This window comes from Hevea brasiliensis, chromosome 7 (genome assembly GCF_030052815.1).
Source record: "Hevea brasiliensis isolate MT/VB/25A 57/8 chromosome 7, ASM3005281v1, whole genome shotgun sequence".
Classification (NCBI taxonomy): domain Eukaryota; kingdom Viridiplantae; phylum Streptophyta; class Magnoliopsida; order Malpighiales; family Euphorbiaceae; genus Hevea; species Hevea brasiliensis.
Window position 1 is genome coordinate 9,858,897 of NC_079499.1, and position 17,681 is coordinate 9,876,577.

Consider the following 17,681-nt stretch of genomic DNA (forward strand, 5'->3'; position numbering starts at 1 on the left):
AAAACTTGTCCTTGTAAGTTTTGAGCCTGTCTTGCTCTTCCATCATTATCTTTCTTACACAAACGCGGGTTAAGTAAACTCTCATTATATGCTAGACTGTTTTATCATATTTCCTTTAAATCTAGTAATATTAAGAATTTTTCCTGAATAAAAACATGCATGTGTTAATTCAATATATTATCAGCTTAGCTGTCATGTCATTTTTTGCAAAAGGGTTATTTGAATCATTAATACAATGGCATCTTTCAACAGTTGAACCATATGATGAATGAAAAGAACATATATGCGTCCATGATACTTGTTATTCATTCATTCTCTCCAATCAGAATATTAGAGCAAAAGCTTGAAATTCCATTGTATTAATAATCATCACTTTAGTTGCTCATAATTTGGAAATAAAGAAAAGCAAGCTAAGGCCTAGGCTCTGGGAGACTTTGCAAGATCCTATGGCACTTCTTCAAATATTCATACAACCTCTCCTCTATCTACATTCTCCTTTAGTTCTAGATAGTGGCGTCAGGCGTGATGCTCTTTTTCAGCTTTTTCTTAGGCACATTCTTTCAAACTGTCAGCGATCAACTGAGATTGTCCATCATATTTAATCTGTTTCTCATGCAGTTCATGTTTATATTTGTCCACTAACATCATTTGATGATTAAGTTCTTCTTACAACATGTTATTCTGTAACCCAGCTTCTTTTACTTTCCTTTGAAGAACTGATTTCCCTCTCTCCCACTGACATTTACCTTCTTTGTATTCCGTTTTGATTGCCCACATTTCATCTCTAAACCTCTTTCTTTACATTCTTTCTAGCTTGCTGGGAATCTTGTATTAATTTATCTCTTTCTGCCTTTAGTTGCTTAATTTGATCCTGCAACTATTGGTTTTCATGATCTAATTTTTGAAAATAAACATCTTGTCTGGCTTTGACTTCCTCAAAATAATCTTCAACAATGTTTTCACGGGGAGTTTTATTCTCAGGACCCATCAAACTAGGAACATCATATCCTATATCTCTCTTTTTCCTCTGCATGGGATAACCTTCTGTTATGCTGGGCCCTCTAGTTTCGCCGTTTAGGATGACTTTTTCCCATGATTGATGTATCTTTTTTAGCTCATCTTTCTTTCCCTCTTCCTTATAATAAAAATGCATTTCAGAAAACCCTTTCGTTTGAGGAATGAACTGAGTTGAAACAAATTGACGCATAACCAACGCAGTTGAGTAGCCACTACATCCGGTAACTCCCATCAAGGGCATAAATTGAAAATTGTTAGTTTTGAACATACATGGTTCATTTGAGCGCCACAACTTCTTCCGACAATAAATTGTGCTGTTAAAACTCAAAATCCTTTCTATCCACTTGTTTTCATCCTGGTCTTCTTGCTTCAGGCTTAGTTGTACCATATTATCAATAATTGATTGGTCAGAAAACCAAGTTAATGTCCTTGTCTCTTGCGGCAAAATGTGACTCAGCAACCATAGATACAACAACTGACAACATCCATTCAAACTACCATTTCCTTTTGTTCGGCAGTAAGATAACGTTAACAAGGTCTTTCCAAGGATGGCTGGAATGGGGTTTATTTTATGAACTTCCATGCTGTGAAATAATTTTAATACAGTATGGCTGAACCTATCGCGCGGTCCTGAAAGCAGAATTAATCCATAAATACCCAAAGCTAAGACCTTCATTGCTGATTCGAACTTTCCTTTCTCCATGTGATCCTGAAAGATTTGCTCCATATATTTCCAAGACCATCCATGGGATTCACACCTATTAGCTTCCCTTTCTTTCACTGCTTGGGATGGAATATCCATTACATAAGCAAATTGCTTCCAAGTTCTCTTGTTATCCAAATGCAAATAGACCAAATTTGGAGCTTTATAAGGAATTTGGAGTAGTGTCTGATATTCCTCTATGGCAGGGGTTGTATCAATGTCATTAAAGGACAAGACTATATCTGGGAATCCATAGAGAAATCACTGCCTTCAAAGCTGTATCATGAATTCTGACCTTTAAAATAGTTGCAATCTTCCCATAATTGGCCTCAAATGCTACTTGTGAATACTTCGAAAGCATATCCCAACAACTGGTTAGACTTGCTAGGTTCACTGGTCTTATCTCACTCTTTGGGCCATCAAATGGATGAGATGCCCCAATATCAACATTAATAGTTCCTTCAATGGCCTGTTAAGATTCTGTGATCCAAATTAGTTCATTCCATCATTGGAGATTCTGTTCCTTTAGTGAGGTTTCATGGGCCGACGGGCTTGAAGATGCCATTATAATGACTCTCGTTCACCCTTTGCAAACAAATGACTTGTAATGCCTGAATTTAAAAAAAAAAAAAAAAAATATATATATATATATATATATATATATATATATATATATATATACATACATTACAAAATAATTGATAAAAGTATATAAAAGAGTCTTGTTATTGAGACTTCGTGAAAATCTATTCTCACAAGAGTTAATATCAATGCATGTACTACCATCATTATTTAACTCGAGTAACTTTGAGCCATACTATCAAGTTTGAAGACTATTTAGACATCTATCAAAGTAGGAAGATGTTTAGACCACTTTAGATAGTAGAGCTCAAAACCACTTAAAAAAAATTATGTGAGAGTGCCTTAGTATTCGTTGCTCGGACTACAAGTCAGGAGGTGTCACACCTCTATCCATGATTGAAGTGATGACAAATAAAAATAAGGGAGAAAAAAGTATGTCCCTTTTTTCATAATAGGAAGACCTGTCTAATTTTAATGACATGCTATCTAATGGGATTGTTTTATCCTTGAAAGTGGATAAAAAAAACTTTTGATTATTGTGTAGGATTTTGGCTTTGGGGCTTTTGATTATTGTCAGTACACCATAATACTGACAGGGAGACCTAAGGGTATCACAGTATATGAAACAAGTTACAACCTGAGTAAAAGTCCTCGCGAATATTGATGGGGAAATCCACACGACCTTCTCCTACTTCCTAGAGGGTAAAGGAAATAGCCCAAGTATAGAGCTCAAGTGTGTAAGGACATTATATAAGTGATAGGTATGTGAAGGACAAACCAAGTGATAGGCGTATGAAGGGACATACCAACCACTTCCCTTTCAGGGGGAACCATAACTATACACAACCAATCACAACCCAAAAGCAAGCATCCAAACAATAATCATACAACAAAATAATTGCTAATAAAGAAAGGTAACATAAAACAAAGAAAATCATAGCAAAAATTTATGCAATTTATTTTGAAAACTAAGCACAATTTAGTAAATTTGATCAAACACAAGAAACAGTCATATTTTATAAGTTAAAGTCCACAATTATTGGCATTATTTTATAGGGACACAAGATTAAATTCACCCTTAGACTTCTGGATCAGAAGTCTTGGTTTCTAATCCCCAATGGAGTCACCAAGTTATTGCAAAAGTTTTGTACTCGTCAAGCAATTCTCACCAAAGTAGAAAGTGAAAAGTCACCATTTTAATTTTGAATAAAATTAAAGAAAACCTAATTACTTTGAAGAATTTTAGAAAAAATTATTTACCACTTCTAATCTAGAGATTCAAATTCGGCATCCTTGTACGTGTGAGCAAGGTGTTAGGCACCCTATATCATCCCTAAAAGAGTAAGTGGATTTAATAGCGTGCTCAAAATAAATTAATATCAATAATCTTAAATGGAGTTTAAATTATGATGTTAATTTCTTGTGTTTGTTCAGAAAAAAAAAGGGTAAAATGCATCAATTTAGGAACACTTTTAAAATGAATTATTATGAATTTAGGGTTACATCCTTCCCAATTAGTGGCCTAATTCAGAAGAATGTGTCAATTAATACTTAAAGAGTTTAACATGTTAATTGGTGGCCCCCTTAAGGTCTCATCATGGGTAAAACCAATGATCTTAAATTCATAATAATTCAAATTTTTAAAATTATGACCAATAATTTTAAAAAAATATATGTTTTTACTAGCAGAAAATTTGACAAAGTATCCCTCGTAAATTGAACGTTTTCCAAATTCAATCAAAACATAACCTGTATAGAACTGCAGTCCTAGCCCATACAAATATTTCACATTAAATATCAATCGAAAATCCAATTCAGGTTCTACTAAGTTGATCTTAGGTTTTAACTCGAGGTACTTTAATAGAAAAGGGAGCACAAGTTACCTTATAGTTTTATGGGTAGATCATTTCAATTGAAAAAAAAAAAAAATCAATCAACATGTAGCATCACATAAGTAATTATTAAGTCTATGATTTTTATTTGTAAATTCTATTAATATGAATTTTAATTTAATCTATCCCAAGTTAGTGGAAAAATTTGGGATAGACCATAAATTATTGCTTGGAGAGCCGAATTAACCAATGGGTGGTCTCCCTTAACCAAGTTGAGTCTCATCATTAACAATAATTGATGAACAGTTAAAATTCATATTAATTTTATTCATTGAGAAAATGAAATTATTGGTAATCAAAATAAAATTAAAAATTAGATCAAAATTTGATAAATTAAATAAAAATTGATAAATCAAATTAATAGGAATCTCAATTTAATCTGTCCCAAATCAGTGGCCTAATTTAAGATAGACCAACAATTATTGTCTGAAGAGTTTAATTGATTAATGGGTAGCCCCCTTAACCCATTAGAGTCTCATCATTAACAATAACTAATAAACACCTAAAATCCAAATTAATTTGATTTATTGAGAAAATAAAATTATTGGTAATCGAAATAAAACTCAATGATTAAATCAAAATTAAACTAAAATTGATAATTAAGTTAATAGGGATCTCAATTTAATCTATCCCAAATTAATGGTTTAATTTAAGATAGACCACAATTATTGTCTAAAGAGTCTAATTGATTAATGTGTGACCCCCTTAACCATTAGAGTCTCATCGTTAATAATAACCAATGAACAATTTAAAAACCAAACTAATTTAATTTAAAGGAAAATAAAATAAACTAATGAAATTTAACTTTTATTCTTTATGTACTGCTTTAAAAAAAAAAAAAAAAAAAAAAAAAAAAAAAACTTCATGTTATAAATCTACAAAAATTAGACTACATAAAATAAAACTAGGGGCCTTGCATAAGAGAACCTATCACACCCAAGGGTTTAAATGCAATCATACTTATTCACTGCACCTACAAATCTTAGCAAATCTATCATTGAACCTTAGATGAAAGGTCAATTAACTAGATTCTAAGAAAACTGTTTACATTTGAAACAACCATAAGAATTAGACTTTGAGCTATGTATACAAAACTTGTTCAAACCTTTAATGACAGAAAAGAGTAGCATAATAGAATACATATTTCATTTTTTGGCAAACAGATATTCCATTGAGAGATGTCACAACCTTCAAGCTCAAATAAAATCAAATAAACCATTATATCAAACCTTCAAGCTCAAAAAAGGGAGAGAAATACAAGCTTCAAGCTCAAATAAACCATTCTAAATAAAATCAAATATGCCAGGCCAAATCTAATATCTGAATGAAATGCCCATGACAAATTTCTGGTGAATGCATGAAAGAATGCTAACAAAACAAGCTGTGAAGCCATTATATCGTAAAAAAAATAAAGAACAAATTTAGTTCAATTGACAGATAAATACTCATAGAAGAATGCAGATTCACAAACCTATTATCAGCAATCAATCCAAAACACGTTCATAGTGAGACAAAGACTAAAAGTACAACCAACAAAACAGACGCAGGAGTAAAAAGAAGCCCAATTTCTCAAAAGTAAAACAAGGCCAATGATAAATCCACCCAATTTATGCCACAAAAGGACCAACAGTAGTCCCAGTTGCCAATATTAAAAAAAAAAATGAAATAGAATAGACAAATCAACAAACAATAAAACTTAACTGAAACAGATACCAGCTAAAACCATTTCAATAAATAATGAATGGGAACCTCTGTTAGCAGCATACAAAATAAAAAGTAAAGTATGTGACAGAAATGCATTTCCTGTACAATAGAGGCCCAAGTTACAATTGATTCAATCCAAACAGAGGAAATAAACTCCACAGATTGAAAAGTTAATGCTAACCAACAAATGAAGCTTGATCCTATAAGCAACAAATCAAGGTTGTTCAGAAACCACATAAATGTCAGTTTTCAATATCAACAAAGAGAGGGATAAAACTATTCTACAAAGAAAACTTATTCTACTTCATTTTCATTAACTATAACTAGTCTAAACTTGAGAAAAACAAAGGTATGGTCATTGATCAACGGAGAAAACAAATCCCATTTTTACGAGATATTCAAATACTACATTTGTAGAAATGTAGTTGAACAAACAGGTATAGTTCACCTATCCAGGAACCAAGAATCAACAAAGATGGATCAAAACATTATTATTTTTTTTAATCAATAAACCAACGGCTAGAAAACTCCACCAAAATAACATTTTAGATCAACAAATTAATTAATCAGAAAATGAAGACCCCCAATAAAATCATAGGGCTTGGGCTGAACCATTCAATCAAGTATTGAACATATGCACACCGAAAAGTCCAATCACACCATTTAGCAAGAAATCAATCACCAAAAACCCATTAGGAAACCATTCATCAATTAAATAACAGTACCAGTATTTTAAGGCAAATATAAAAGGAAAAGCACAAGGTTCAATCATTACCCACGTTATTCTGAATTTCAAACGAGAGAAGGGAGGAATCAGTTGGCCGAAATGGAACTGTAGGGACGGAAGGTGCTGCAAAGTTAGATTAATATGAGACCCTGCTTGTGATAAGAGTGAGAGGAGCTAAGCGAGCAGTGGCGCTAGCGAGATATTGTGTGGATTCTGCTTGGCCTGAGAATATGGTGAAGCGACCTGCGTGAGTCTTTGCAGGTATGGGGATTGTGGATTCTGTGTCGTGTAGAGTGAGGTAATTTCCACAATGAAGCCCAAAATAGAGAAAGTGTTGATCCTGTTGCGGACAATGAAAATGAGTAAACTGAAAACGGAGAAAATTTGGTTGGGGAAATGCAGTGTATCATCTAGAGATAGAAAGAGGAGGTGAGACCAAAGTAGCGTCGTGGGTAGAGGACCCTGTTCTGGCCGAACGATAAGGAAAAGTAATGGTGAAATTGGATTCACTTTGTCAGGTGGGTGGGTTTTGTTAAACCAGGAAAGAAGGCAGTCTCTATGAAACGGCTGAAGAAAATGTGTTTCAGAAGTACTCTCTTTTTTTTACCCTAAAATGAAGGGTTAGAATTTAAGAAAAAGATGGAGATTGGAATAAAAAAAAATAAATTTTATTTTTATTTTTTTTTAAATATTAAATCTAATGGTAACAAAAAATAAAGAGATTAAGAATGAAGGGTTTTGATTAAATTAAGATTATCTTGTTTTTTTTTGTTTCTTTTTGATCAAATGGTCAAGAATTTATCCTTATAAATAAATCAAGGGTTGAGATTAAATTTTATAAAATTAGGGGTTATGATTGATTTGGGACTTTTTTTTAATTAAATTATATTAATTTTAATCTAAAGTTAAAAATTAAATCTCTAAGAGAAATTAAGGATTAGGATTGATTTAGGACTTTTTTTATTTTATTACTTTTTAATTCTAAAGGTCTAGATATATTTTTACAAAATTATTTTAACTACCTCTTAATTTAAGAGTCTAAAATTGAACCTTAAGAAAATGAATGGCTAAAATCACTTTATACTAATTTTTATCATTTTCATCTTTTGGTTTAAATTTATTCTTACAAAAAAGAAATGAATGGATTGAATTAATTTATACAAATTCACTTTAACCAATTTTAATCCAATGAGTGAAAATAAATCCTTAGAAAAATTAAAGGTTATGATTGATTTGTATCAAATTTGTTTTTATTCTCCTAAATCTAATGGTTAAGAAATAAAGTTAAAATGAAATTAAGAGTATGGATTAAAAGCAATAATTTTGTCATCTTTCTAATTTTTTAAAAATAAAATCATAAATCTAATGATTGAAAATAAATCTTTATAAAATTGATGGTCAAGATTAAAAACTTTTTTCATTCATTTTTTTAAAATTAAATTAAAAAAAATAGAGTTAAGATGAAAGCGGAATGAAAATCTAATAAAAAAAATTAAATAAGTTAGAGAATTAAAAATTAAAATTAAAACTAAAATCAAAATATGAAATAAATTTGAAAATTAAATTAAAATAAAAGTAAAGAGTGCAAATAACAATTCAATTAATAAAATTATATTTTTATTTTTCATTAACTTTTTCAACTTTTTAATTTTGAAAATTTTTTAAAAGGCCCAAATAAAAGATGGTGTTTTTACATGGAAACTGCAAAGGGAAGGACCAGTGTCGAATAAGACTGGGAAATAGCAATGATACGAACGATGCCCAAACCATCCATCAACACCTCCATAACGCCAACTAACAGGAAAGACCCCAAAATCACAAGGGAAGCATTACTATTGATCTTAGTGTTCTTTAATCCACATGCATTAATCGCAAATAGATCCAAACAAAACCCCACAACAGAGGGGCACTTAAACTCTATGGATGGAGACTAAACAAAACAAATCTGTAAGTAAAATGAAACAAGCGAAAGGAAAAATATATACAAAACATGAATTAAAAGTAGGGCCGAGCAGAATTCGATTTAAATTGAAAAATCAAATCAAATTGAGTCAATTCGGTTTAATCGGTTTGATTCGGTTTTAATTTATAAAAATTTCGGTTCGATTCGGTTTTGAATAGAAAAAAATCGGTTAAACCGAACCGAACCGAATAGTGATTTATATAATCAAATCGAACCGAATCGATTTTTGAATTAATTTATTTTTATGAAAAATTTATGAATTATATTTAATTATATATATATTAATTGTTTAATTTCAATGATTAATGGTTATTAAGTTCAAACCAAAGTTAACATTAGACCAAATAACTTGAAAATCAAGTCTAAATTAAAAAATAATAAAAAATCAAACCGATCGATTTAAATCGAACCGAATCAAAATAAAGTGATTCAATTTTATTCAATTTTTCATCAATTTCAGTTCGGTTCAGTTTTTAAAATTGACGGTTCGATTTTTATAATTTAATTCGATTCGATTTGAATCGATTGCTCACCCTTAATTAAAAGGAGAGATAGGTGGGAGGATCATGACCAAGAGGCCGAATCTTCCCCCAAATTTGAAAATCAGAAGCTTAAAGTTAAAGATAGAAGCGAAAGAAAAGTGAAATTTTAGGTTTGATTTTTCAAATCATATTTACTCCTTTGCAAGGGATGTGATACTAAGAAATTCTATTTCTTAAAAAAAAAATTATATTTATATTATGCTTAATTAGAAATAATAAAAATTTAAAGCAATGAATGTACATTAATTTTCTTTTGATTTTTAAAGTATTTGAAGTGACGCTTTACTCGAAATAGTCCAAAGCTTGCATGGGGACGAAACAGAGGACTTGCCGCACAAATTCAAATTTATCATTTTAGACTGTAACGTCTTTATTTTTATTTTTAATATATAAAATAATATAAAAATATTAATAAATTTTAATTCAGGGAAATTATTTCTTATAAGTCTCAATCAAAATTAACTATATAAGGAAAATTAAAAATGTATAAATGATCTCATTTCCAGAAAAGAATTTACAGTAAATTTTTTTTTTCATATTTGAATTTTTTTTTTATTCTAAGGCTTGTTTAAACGAAAGCAAATTATTTTACAAGTTTTGTGCTATAAATTTGCTTATATGACTGGCAAAATAATTTAGTGATATCGTAAAATCCGTAAGTGCATAGATCCTATATTAATATAAAGATATATGATTATTTATATTTACGATTGTAGGTAAGAAGTAAATTAAGAGCAATAAAAATTAAGCTTAAAAATGTAAATGCAACTGAGTATAGCGAGCTAAATCAACCAAGTATCAATTAATAAAAGGATGATTTCAGAGTTTGGCAGTTATACTCTAATTAATTGGGTATTTTTCCAATTAAATTAATGAATAAATAATTGCATATTCATACTTTCGTGATTCGTGATTTAATTAAAACTTACTAAGTTTTGTGATTAATTTGTAAAAACCCTTTTACAAATTCCTATCTCTAGATCTAAAATTGTAAGTTCTAAACCTTGATTTTCCATCATTAATTTTTACCTTTTAGTTCATAAGTCAATTGTTAGTAGTATGTCCTAGAGCATATCATTTAGTATGTATCTTGTATATATTTTATTAATAAAAGGCAATTTTACTTTTCCGTTTACATAATGCATTTATGTGTAATAGAAAAGGCCCATTGATATTTTGTTAGAAATTCTATTCTTAAGTTGTTAAGAATATGAGTGACAGTATTTTTAGCACAAAGTATCATAAATTAGTTCACAATCGATGATACTTCACAATAAGGACATAACTTATCCAGAAAGATTGTAATCATATTTGTTCTCGAGGTATTTATATGAGATATAAATAAGATAGAATGGTGAGTCTCATGCCATATAACAAACATGATAGGCACTTATACATGATAAGTAAGCCGAACCAGTGACGCGTATGACAAGCTCATGGAGTTTACTCTTATCAATGCATTGTCATGTATCATATCAGTGCGTATAATCTTTAGACCTGAGATAACACAGTTATCTTGTATATAGGTGGTTTGAGTTTGATACTGCTTTTCATACTTGTACTGTGTATGGGTATATGGGCATGTGTTGTCTCCTACTAGTTATATATGGAGGTAAGTATTGATCAAGATGGAATCTGTTACCCTAAGTAAATAAGGACAAAGTCTTATATTCATTTAATTATTCTTGATGTTTCAAGTTCCTGGCCAGGACAAACAAATTTAGTCAGAAAAGAGTTTCTGACAAGAAAATCTAATTAATCAAGAACTGAAATTAAAAGAGAACATAATATTCATAGCAAATGGGGTTTGACATAAATCATGACTCCAGCTCGAATTGGGATTTTGTAACAGAGAGATTCTAGTGCATAGTAACATATGATTAAATGTTCATTTAAGGTATTCCTTGTTACTTATTGGGTGGTCATGGCACGCTATGCTAGGTGTCAACCATGGTCTATGAGATGCCTAAAATGATTTAGAGAAATCATTTATGGTAAGAAATAGTTCTGATAATATTAAGAGTTAATATCATATCTCATTGTCAATTAGTGATGAGCCTAGTGAGTCACACACATACACAAAGATAATCACCAAGTAAAATGTGATTTAATTGATTAATTAAAGAGTTTAATTAATTAATTAAATAGGTTTGGTTTACAATAAGATTGCAAAGTCTCTAGCATTACTTGAAATCAAATCTAGGTTATTGGATGTATAGTATAAGTTAAATTTATATTTAAAGTGTTTAAATATGAATTTAATTGTGAGAAATTAATTAATAGAGATTAATTAATTGATTTATATTTGATATAAATTGATTAGAAGATGAGAAATAATAATTTTGAGTTGAGAACTCAAAATTACAATATAAGGGTAATTTGGTCATTTCACATGGTGACATGTGGCACCATGAGATGATGACATGTGGCATCATATAAGTTTGCCATTTGTCTTCCTATAATGCAAGGTGATCAAAGTCAAGATTAAGTTTAGCTTTGACACTTGGCTTCATGTGATCAAGTTAATTAAAAATAAGATGTAATATGGTGGTGACATATGGCATAGGGTTTAAGTGATTACTGGAACTAATTATATAAAGAGATGTTATAAGAAAAAAAAATTAGCCACTCTCTCCATTCTCTCAATGTGTGGCGGCACCTATTTCTCCCTCTCTTCTCTTTATCTTTTCTCATCAATTTAAAGAGAATCACTCCATTCCCTTTTAATTAAAATTGCTAGAAATTATTTCTAATATTCTATACACACATATAACCTCTCTAAAGGTAAGAACCCAATTTATAATTGGTTGGCAAAGGCTTGAGAAGCAAATTGGGGGCTGCCCATTGGTGATCTTGGTATGGACAAGCTAGAGGGACAACACTTGAGGTCCTAGGTGCTTCATAAAGGTGCCAATCACATCGATAGTGCATCAAAGAGATTAGTGCACTAACTCATCTTTAAAACTAGGGTTTAAATGAATTAATTTATTAATTCATAATCTTGAATGACAAACATAGATCCTAATACATATTAAAAGTGTTTTAATATGCAATTGAGCATTGAAATTAATTAGGTACATAAAAGATATGGTATGATGCATGTAACTCTAGAAGAAAATTTTTGAAATTCAATGCTCTAATGAACAATTTTCATGCTTCCACTACTACAATTAGTATCAGAGCCACTATATTTGCCATTAAAGATTTAATATGAGATTTAATTATGTGATTTAATCAAAATTTGATTGATTCAAGGCTGTTTGGATCACTATAGGTAGCGGTTTGTTTGTATGCTCCATGGGTGCGCATGGATTTGGGCCCTTCTAAGTGTGCGCATGATTATGGGTTTCATTCTGCAATTATTGTATGATCTAAGGCCCATAATTAGACCAATACTTAATTAAATTATTTAATTAAGAATTTTAATCACACAATTGATTTTTTATTCAATTGTTTGAATGAGATTCTTGAATTTTTAAATTTGTTTGAATGAGATTCAAATATGAATTTTTTAATTGAATATGAGATATTCAATTTAATTTTAGTATGTATGTTTTATTTAATTTTTAAATGGTAATATGCATGATGGATGATCATGGACAATAAAAAACCAATGTGATTGAATTTATTTCTTTTATTTTTCTTTGGGTTGTAAAATAATTAATTTTATTTTTAGTGGCATGTATTATAAGTGTTGTAATAATTTGGGTTATAATTTTATTTATTTAAGGACTTTAAAGTTCATATTCTTGTAAATTTACCTTGGTATGCCAATGATTACTATGTAATTAGATTGCAAAAAGATCAAAGAGATCAAGAGCATTGGTGGGACTAGTGGTAGAAATTCAAGATCAAGTGTTGATTATATATTCCTTCAGTAACTCTTGTAAAATGAATGAATGAAATACACTTAGGAATGCCCTGATTCAATTCTTGGTGACTCAGAATTGAATCCCTTAGAAAGTCCATGATCATACCATATTTATTGTTTATCCATGTATGCATGAGATGTATGAGAATGTATACAAGTATATAATATATGTATGCTAATTGAATAATGTGCAAAGTGAGACTATAATAGTAATTAAGCTGACCACTAAATCTTCCAAACAAATGATTAAGTTGGAAATTGTATAATTAAAGTAATTATATCATGGGCCCTCTATTAAGGCAATTATTTTAAGAAATCTTAAATACTTGCATTTGATGCATTTAATTTAATAGATTTTGTTAAGAATAATTGTTAAGTATGAGATGTTGTAAATATGTAAATAAGTTGATGCCCAATAATAGATGTGCCTGAGGACATTAAAGTTATTTGCATGTTTACTGGCTTAATGGGATTAACTTAACTAATGTAAGATGAATTAATAATGGATGTGCTTGAAATTTTGAGCATTTGAACCTCACATGAGATGTGATAGGCAAGGAGTTGCTCACTTATAGTTTATTGTGATTCCAATAATAGATGTGCTTGAGGATGATCAATAAGACTATAAAAATTCAATCACCCATTAGAAATCCATCCAACTAGGATTTCCGTTTCCTACTTTGGAAGTGTAGGATTCACCAAGTTAGTTGGAGGACCTATTTGATTAAAAGACTATAATCATTTTGGTTAATTACTTGATACATTTACTAATTAATCTAGTTATTTTCTGTAGTTATTCTTCTGATAATAATTAGCACACAATAACCATCACCATCCAATATTCTTGCGAGCATACTTGATCACAATAGGTTGACAGGACCTAATCTTTCTGATTGGCTAAGAAATTTAAAACTTATCATGAACCTAGAACATATTAGATATGTTATAGACTCAAATGTTCCTGGTCCCTTACCTCTAGAGGCCACTCAAGAGGAACATGACACTTTGGATAAGTGAAAGGACCATGATATGAGAGCCAAGTGTTACATGCTTGCTTCTATGAGTAATGAGTTACAGAAGTAGTATGAGAACATGCAGAGTGCAAGTGAGATCCTCGTTCAACTACAAGAGTTGTATGGTGAGCATAGCAGGAATGTTAGGTATGAGATATCTAGGCAGCTATTTCGAATGAGGATGTCTGAGGGACAGAATGTTGAGAATCATATCCATAAGATGATTCAGCTTATAGAGCAGCTGGAACGTCTTGACTTTAACATGGATTTCCAACTGTAGACGAATTTGATCCTTCAGTCCTTACCTGAATCATTTGGAAATTTTGTGATAAATTTTCATATGACTAAGTAGAAATACACTTTGGTTGGTTTACTTAATATGCTTGTTATTGCCAAAAAGAATATGCTGGGCAATAAAGGAAAAAAGGTAGCTTTGATTGCATCTTCTTCTGCTAGAAAGTCCAACAAGAAGAAGGGTAATAAGAAAAAGAAACCTCAAGTTCTAGGACCTTCCAAGAAGATAGCCAAATAAAAAGGGAAGACCAAAGCTGATGGAGGCAAAGGAAAGTGTTTTCACCGCCAGAAGGATGGGCATTGGAAAAGGAACTACCCAGAGTATCTTACTTATTTGAAGGACAAGAAGGATACACCTTCAGAAGGTATGTCTATATCTTATTATTTAGATACTGATGATGCTCATAGTTCATCTATATCTTGGGTTTTAGATACTGGTGCTAGTTCTCACATTTCTTATGATATGCAGAAACTAGCAAATAGTAGCAGCTTGCATGCTCGAGATGCTAGACTCTAAATTGGTAATGGCTCAACTGTTGAAGCTTTAGCCATAGGATCTAAATCTTTTTATATGTGTGGACATGTTTTGTGTTTGAATAATATTTTGTATGTGCCTGATGCTTTTAAGAATATCATTTCTATATCTAGTTTGACTAGAAATGGTTATGAATTTCAGTTCACAGATAATGTTTGCAATATTTATTTTGGAAATAAATATGTTGGCTCAGGTTATATGCATGACGGTCTTTATTATTTGGATAATAATGATAAACACAAAATGAATGCAAGCAATCTAAAATAATGCAATGCCATGATGAAAATCAATTCAAGTTCAAAATATATTTGACACTTAAGATTAGGTCATGTTGCAGAAGATAGGATTGCAAAACTGGAGAAAATGAAGATTTTATCCTCATTGGGTTCTGAACCTACTCCAACTTGTGAATCCTAGCTCAGGGTAAAATGACTAGATCATCCTTTGTTAGACAAAGACTAAGAGCTGAAAATATTTTAGAGCTAATACATAGTGATGTATGTGGTCCATTTAAGGAAATGGCTAGAGGCGGTTTTCATTACTTTATTACCTTTACTGATGATAAATCAATGTTTGGGTATTTGTATTTGATGAAATACAAACATGAATCCTTTAAAAAGTTCAAAGAATTTAAACCTGAAGTAGAAAATCAAATAGGAAAAAGTATTTAAACTCTTCGATCAGATCATGGAGATGAATACTTAAGTACTGAATTTGATGAATACTTGAAAGAGCATGGCATTGTTTCCCAAATGACTCCTCCAAGAACGCCACAACTGAATGGTGTATCTGAAAGGAGAAATCGTATCCTATTAGATATGGTACGTAGTATGATGAGCTATACTGATATGCCAATCTCCTTTTAGGGATTTGCATTAGAATCAGGATTGCATATTCTTAATAGGATTCCATCAAAATCAGTTTCTTCCACACCTTATGAGATATAGTATGGAAGAAAACTAAGTCTTAAGTCTGTTAAGATTTGGGGTTGTCCATCTTATATTAAAAGTTGAACACTGATAAATTGAAAACTAAATCAGAAAAGGATCGATTTGTTGGATATCTAAAAGAGAGTTTTGGATATTATTTTTATTTCCTACATCACAAAAAGTTATGGTAAGCAAAGATGCCATATTTCTTGAACAACAGTTTATTCAAGAAGGTGGCAAAGGCAGGCAAATAGAGTTAGAATTGGAGAATTCTGATCAACTAACAGATCAAATGGATATAGATCCATCTAGTCAACTACACCTATTGATAAAACATCTACAATAATTTCTCGCAGATCAATCAGGATATCTCACCCACCAATGAGATATGGTTTCCTTCATGAAGATGAACAAGAGTTGTTTACTCATGAAGAAGTAGATCATAGAGATGATCCACTTACCTATAAAGAAGCTATATCAGATATAGACTCTTCAAAATGGATTGATGCTATGAAATCCGAGATTGATTCCATGTATAAGAATCAAGTTTGGGATCTTGTTGACCCACTTGAAGGTATTGTACCTAAAGGGAATAAATAGGTTTTCAAGAAGAAAATTAGTTCTGATGGAAAGGTAGAGTCATGGTTTATGTCAAACCCCATTTGCTATGAATATTATGTTCTCTTTTAATTCCAGTTCTTGATTAAAAAGATTTTTCTCATCAGAAACTCTTTTCTGATTAAATCTATCTGTCCTAGCCAGGAACTTGAAACATCAAGAACAATTAAATGAACATAGAATTTTATCCCTATTTACTTAGAGGAACAGATTCCATCTTGATCAACACCTACCTCCATATATAACTAGTAGGAGCCAACACATGCCCATATACCCATACACAGTACATGTATGAAAGCAGTATCAAACTCAAACCACCTATATACAAGATAACTGTGCTATCTCAGGTTTAAAGATTATATGCACTGATATGATTTATGACAATACATTGATAAGAGTAAACTCCATCTGGTTGTCATAAGTGTCACTGGTTCGACCTACTTATCATGTATAAGTGCCTATCATGTTTGTCATATGGAATGAGACTCACCATTCCATCTTATTTATATTTCATATAAATACCTTGGGAACAAACATGAATACAATCTTTCTGGATAAGTCATGTCCTTATTGTGAAGTATTCTCGATTGTGAACCTATTTATAATACTTTGTACTAGAAATACTGTCACTCATATTCTTAACAACTTAAGAATAGAATTTCTAACAAAATATCAATGGACCCTTTCTATTACACATAAATATATTATGTAAACTGAAAAGTGGAAATGCCTTTTATTAATAAAAACATGTACAAGATACATATTAAATGTCACACCTTACCCCTCTGTAAGGCATAACATGATCCCCTAGAATACCCAATGAACTACCGAACTTCACCTACAGATAATTCATTAAGTACACTATAAGGGATTTTAAACAATTTTCTTACATTTTGGAAGTGGTGAGCATTTTGGTAGGAATTAAAATCATTTATTCAAAGCTTAAAAAACTAGTAAAAATTTTTATCCATTTTTATTTTTCCACAAATTTTATAAAAATTTCGGCAGAGTGCCGTCTGTATTTTGAGAAAACAGTTCTTCAAATACCTGAGAAAAATACTTCCAATAAATTCTCCATAACTCCCAACCTCCAAATAATCTCAAGTCAACACAATTCAATTCATTCCACAATTCAACCAAAAATTTATCAACTTAAAATATTTTATAACTCCATCCACAGTGCATATAGTATGAAATTCACAAATACAAATCTTAATTTACAAAAGAAAATCCAAAACTAATATTATTATAATTTATTATACAACTGCTCAACTTTACATTGATACATAAA

At 30.7% G+C, this 17,681-nt stretch overlaps 1 protein-coding gene across 2 annotated transcripts; it reads right to left on the bottom strand.

Annotated features, from left to right (window-relative positions):
* Nucleotides 1–330: 330 nt before the first annotated feature.
* On the bottom strand, nucleotides 331–7,238 carry LOC110647347 (uncharacterized). 2 transcript variants are annotated; one of them, XM_021801128.2, is made up of 2 exons: nucleotides 6,678–7,238; nucleotides 331–2,331 (listed from the first exon to the last, which is right to left on the bottom strand). In XM_021801128.2, exon 2 carries the CDS (start codon nucleotides 1,817–1,819, stop codon nucleotides 878–880), a length of 942 nt encoding a protein of 313 aa, XP_021656820.2. In that variant the 5' UTR covers nucleotides 1,820–2,331; nucleotides 6,678–7,238; the 3' UTR covers nucleotides 331–877. The 2 variants fall into 2 exon arrangements, with proteins under 2 accessions (XP_021656820.2, XP_058005948.1); XM_058149965.1 differs by having other exon boundaries at nucleotides 6,674–7,238.
* Nucleotides 7,239–17,681: the final 10,443 nt, after the last annotated feature.

Coding starts and splice junctions, on each gene's coding strand:
- LOC110647347 (XM_021801128.2), bottom strand. CDS start 1,819: ATGGATATTCCATCCCAAGCAGTGAAAGAAAGGGAAGCTAATAGGTGT.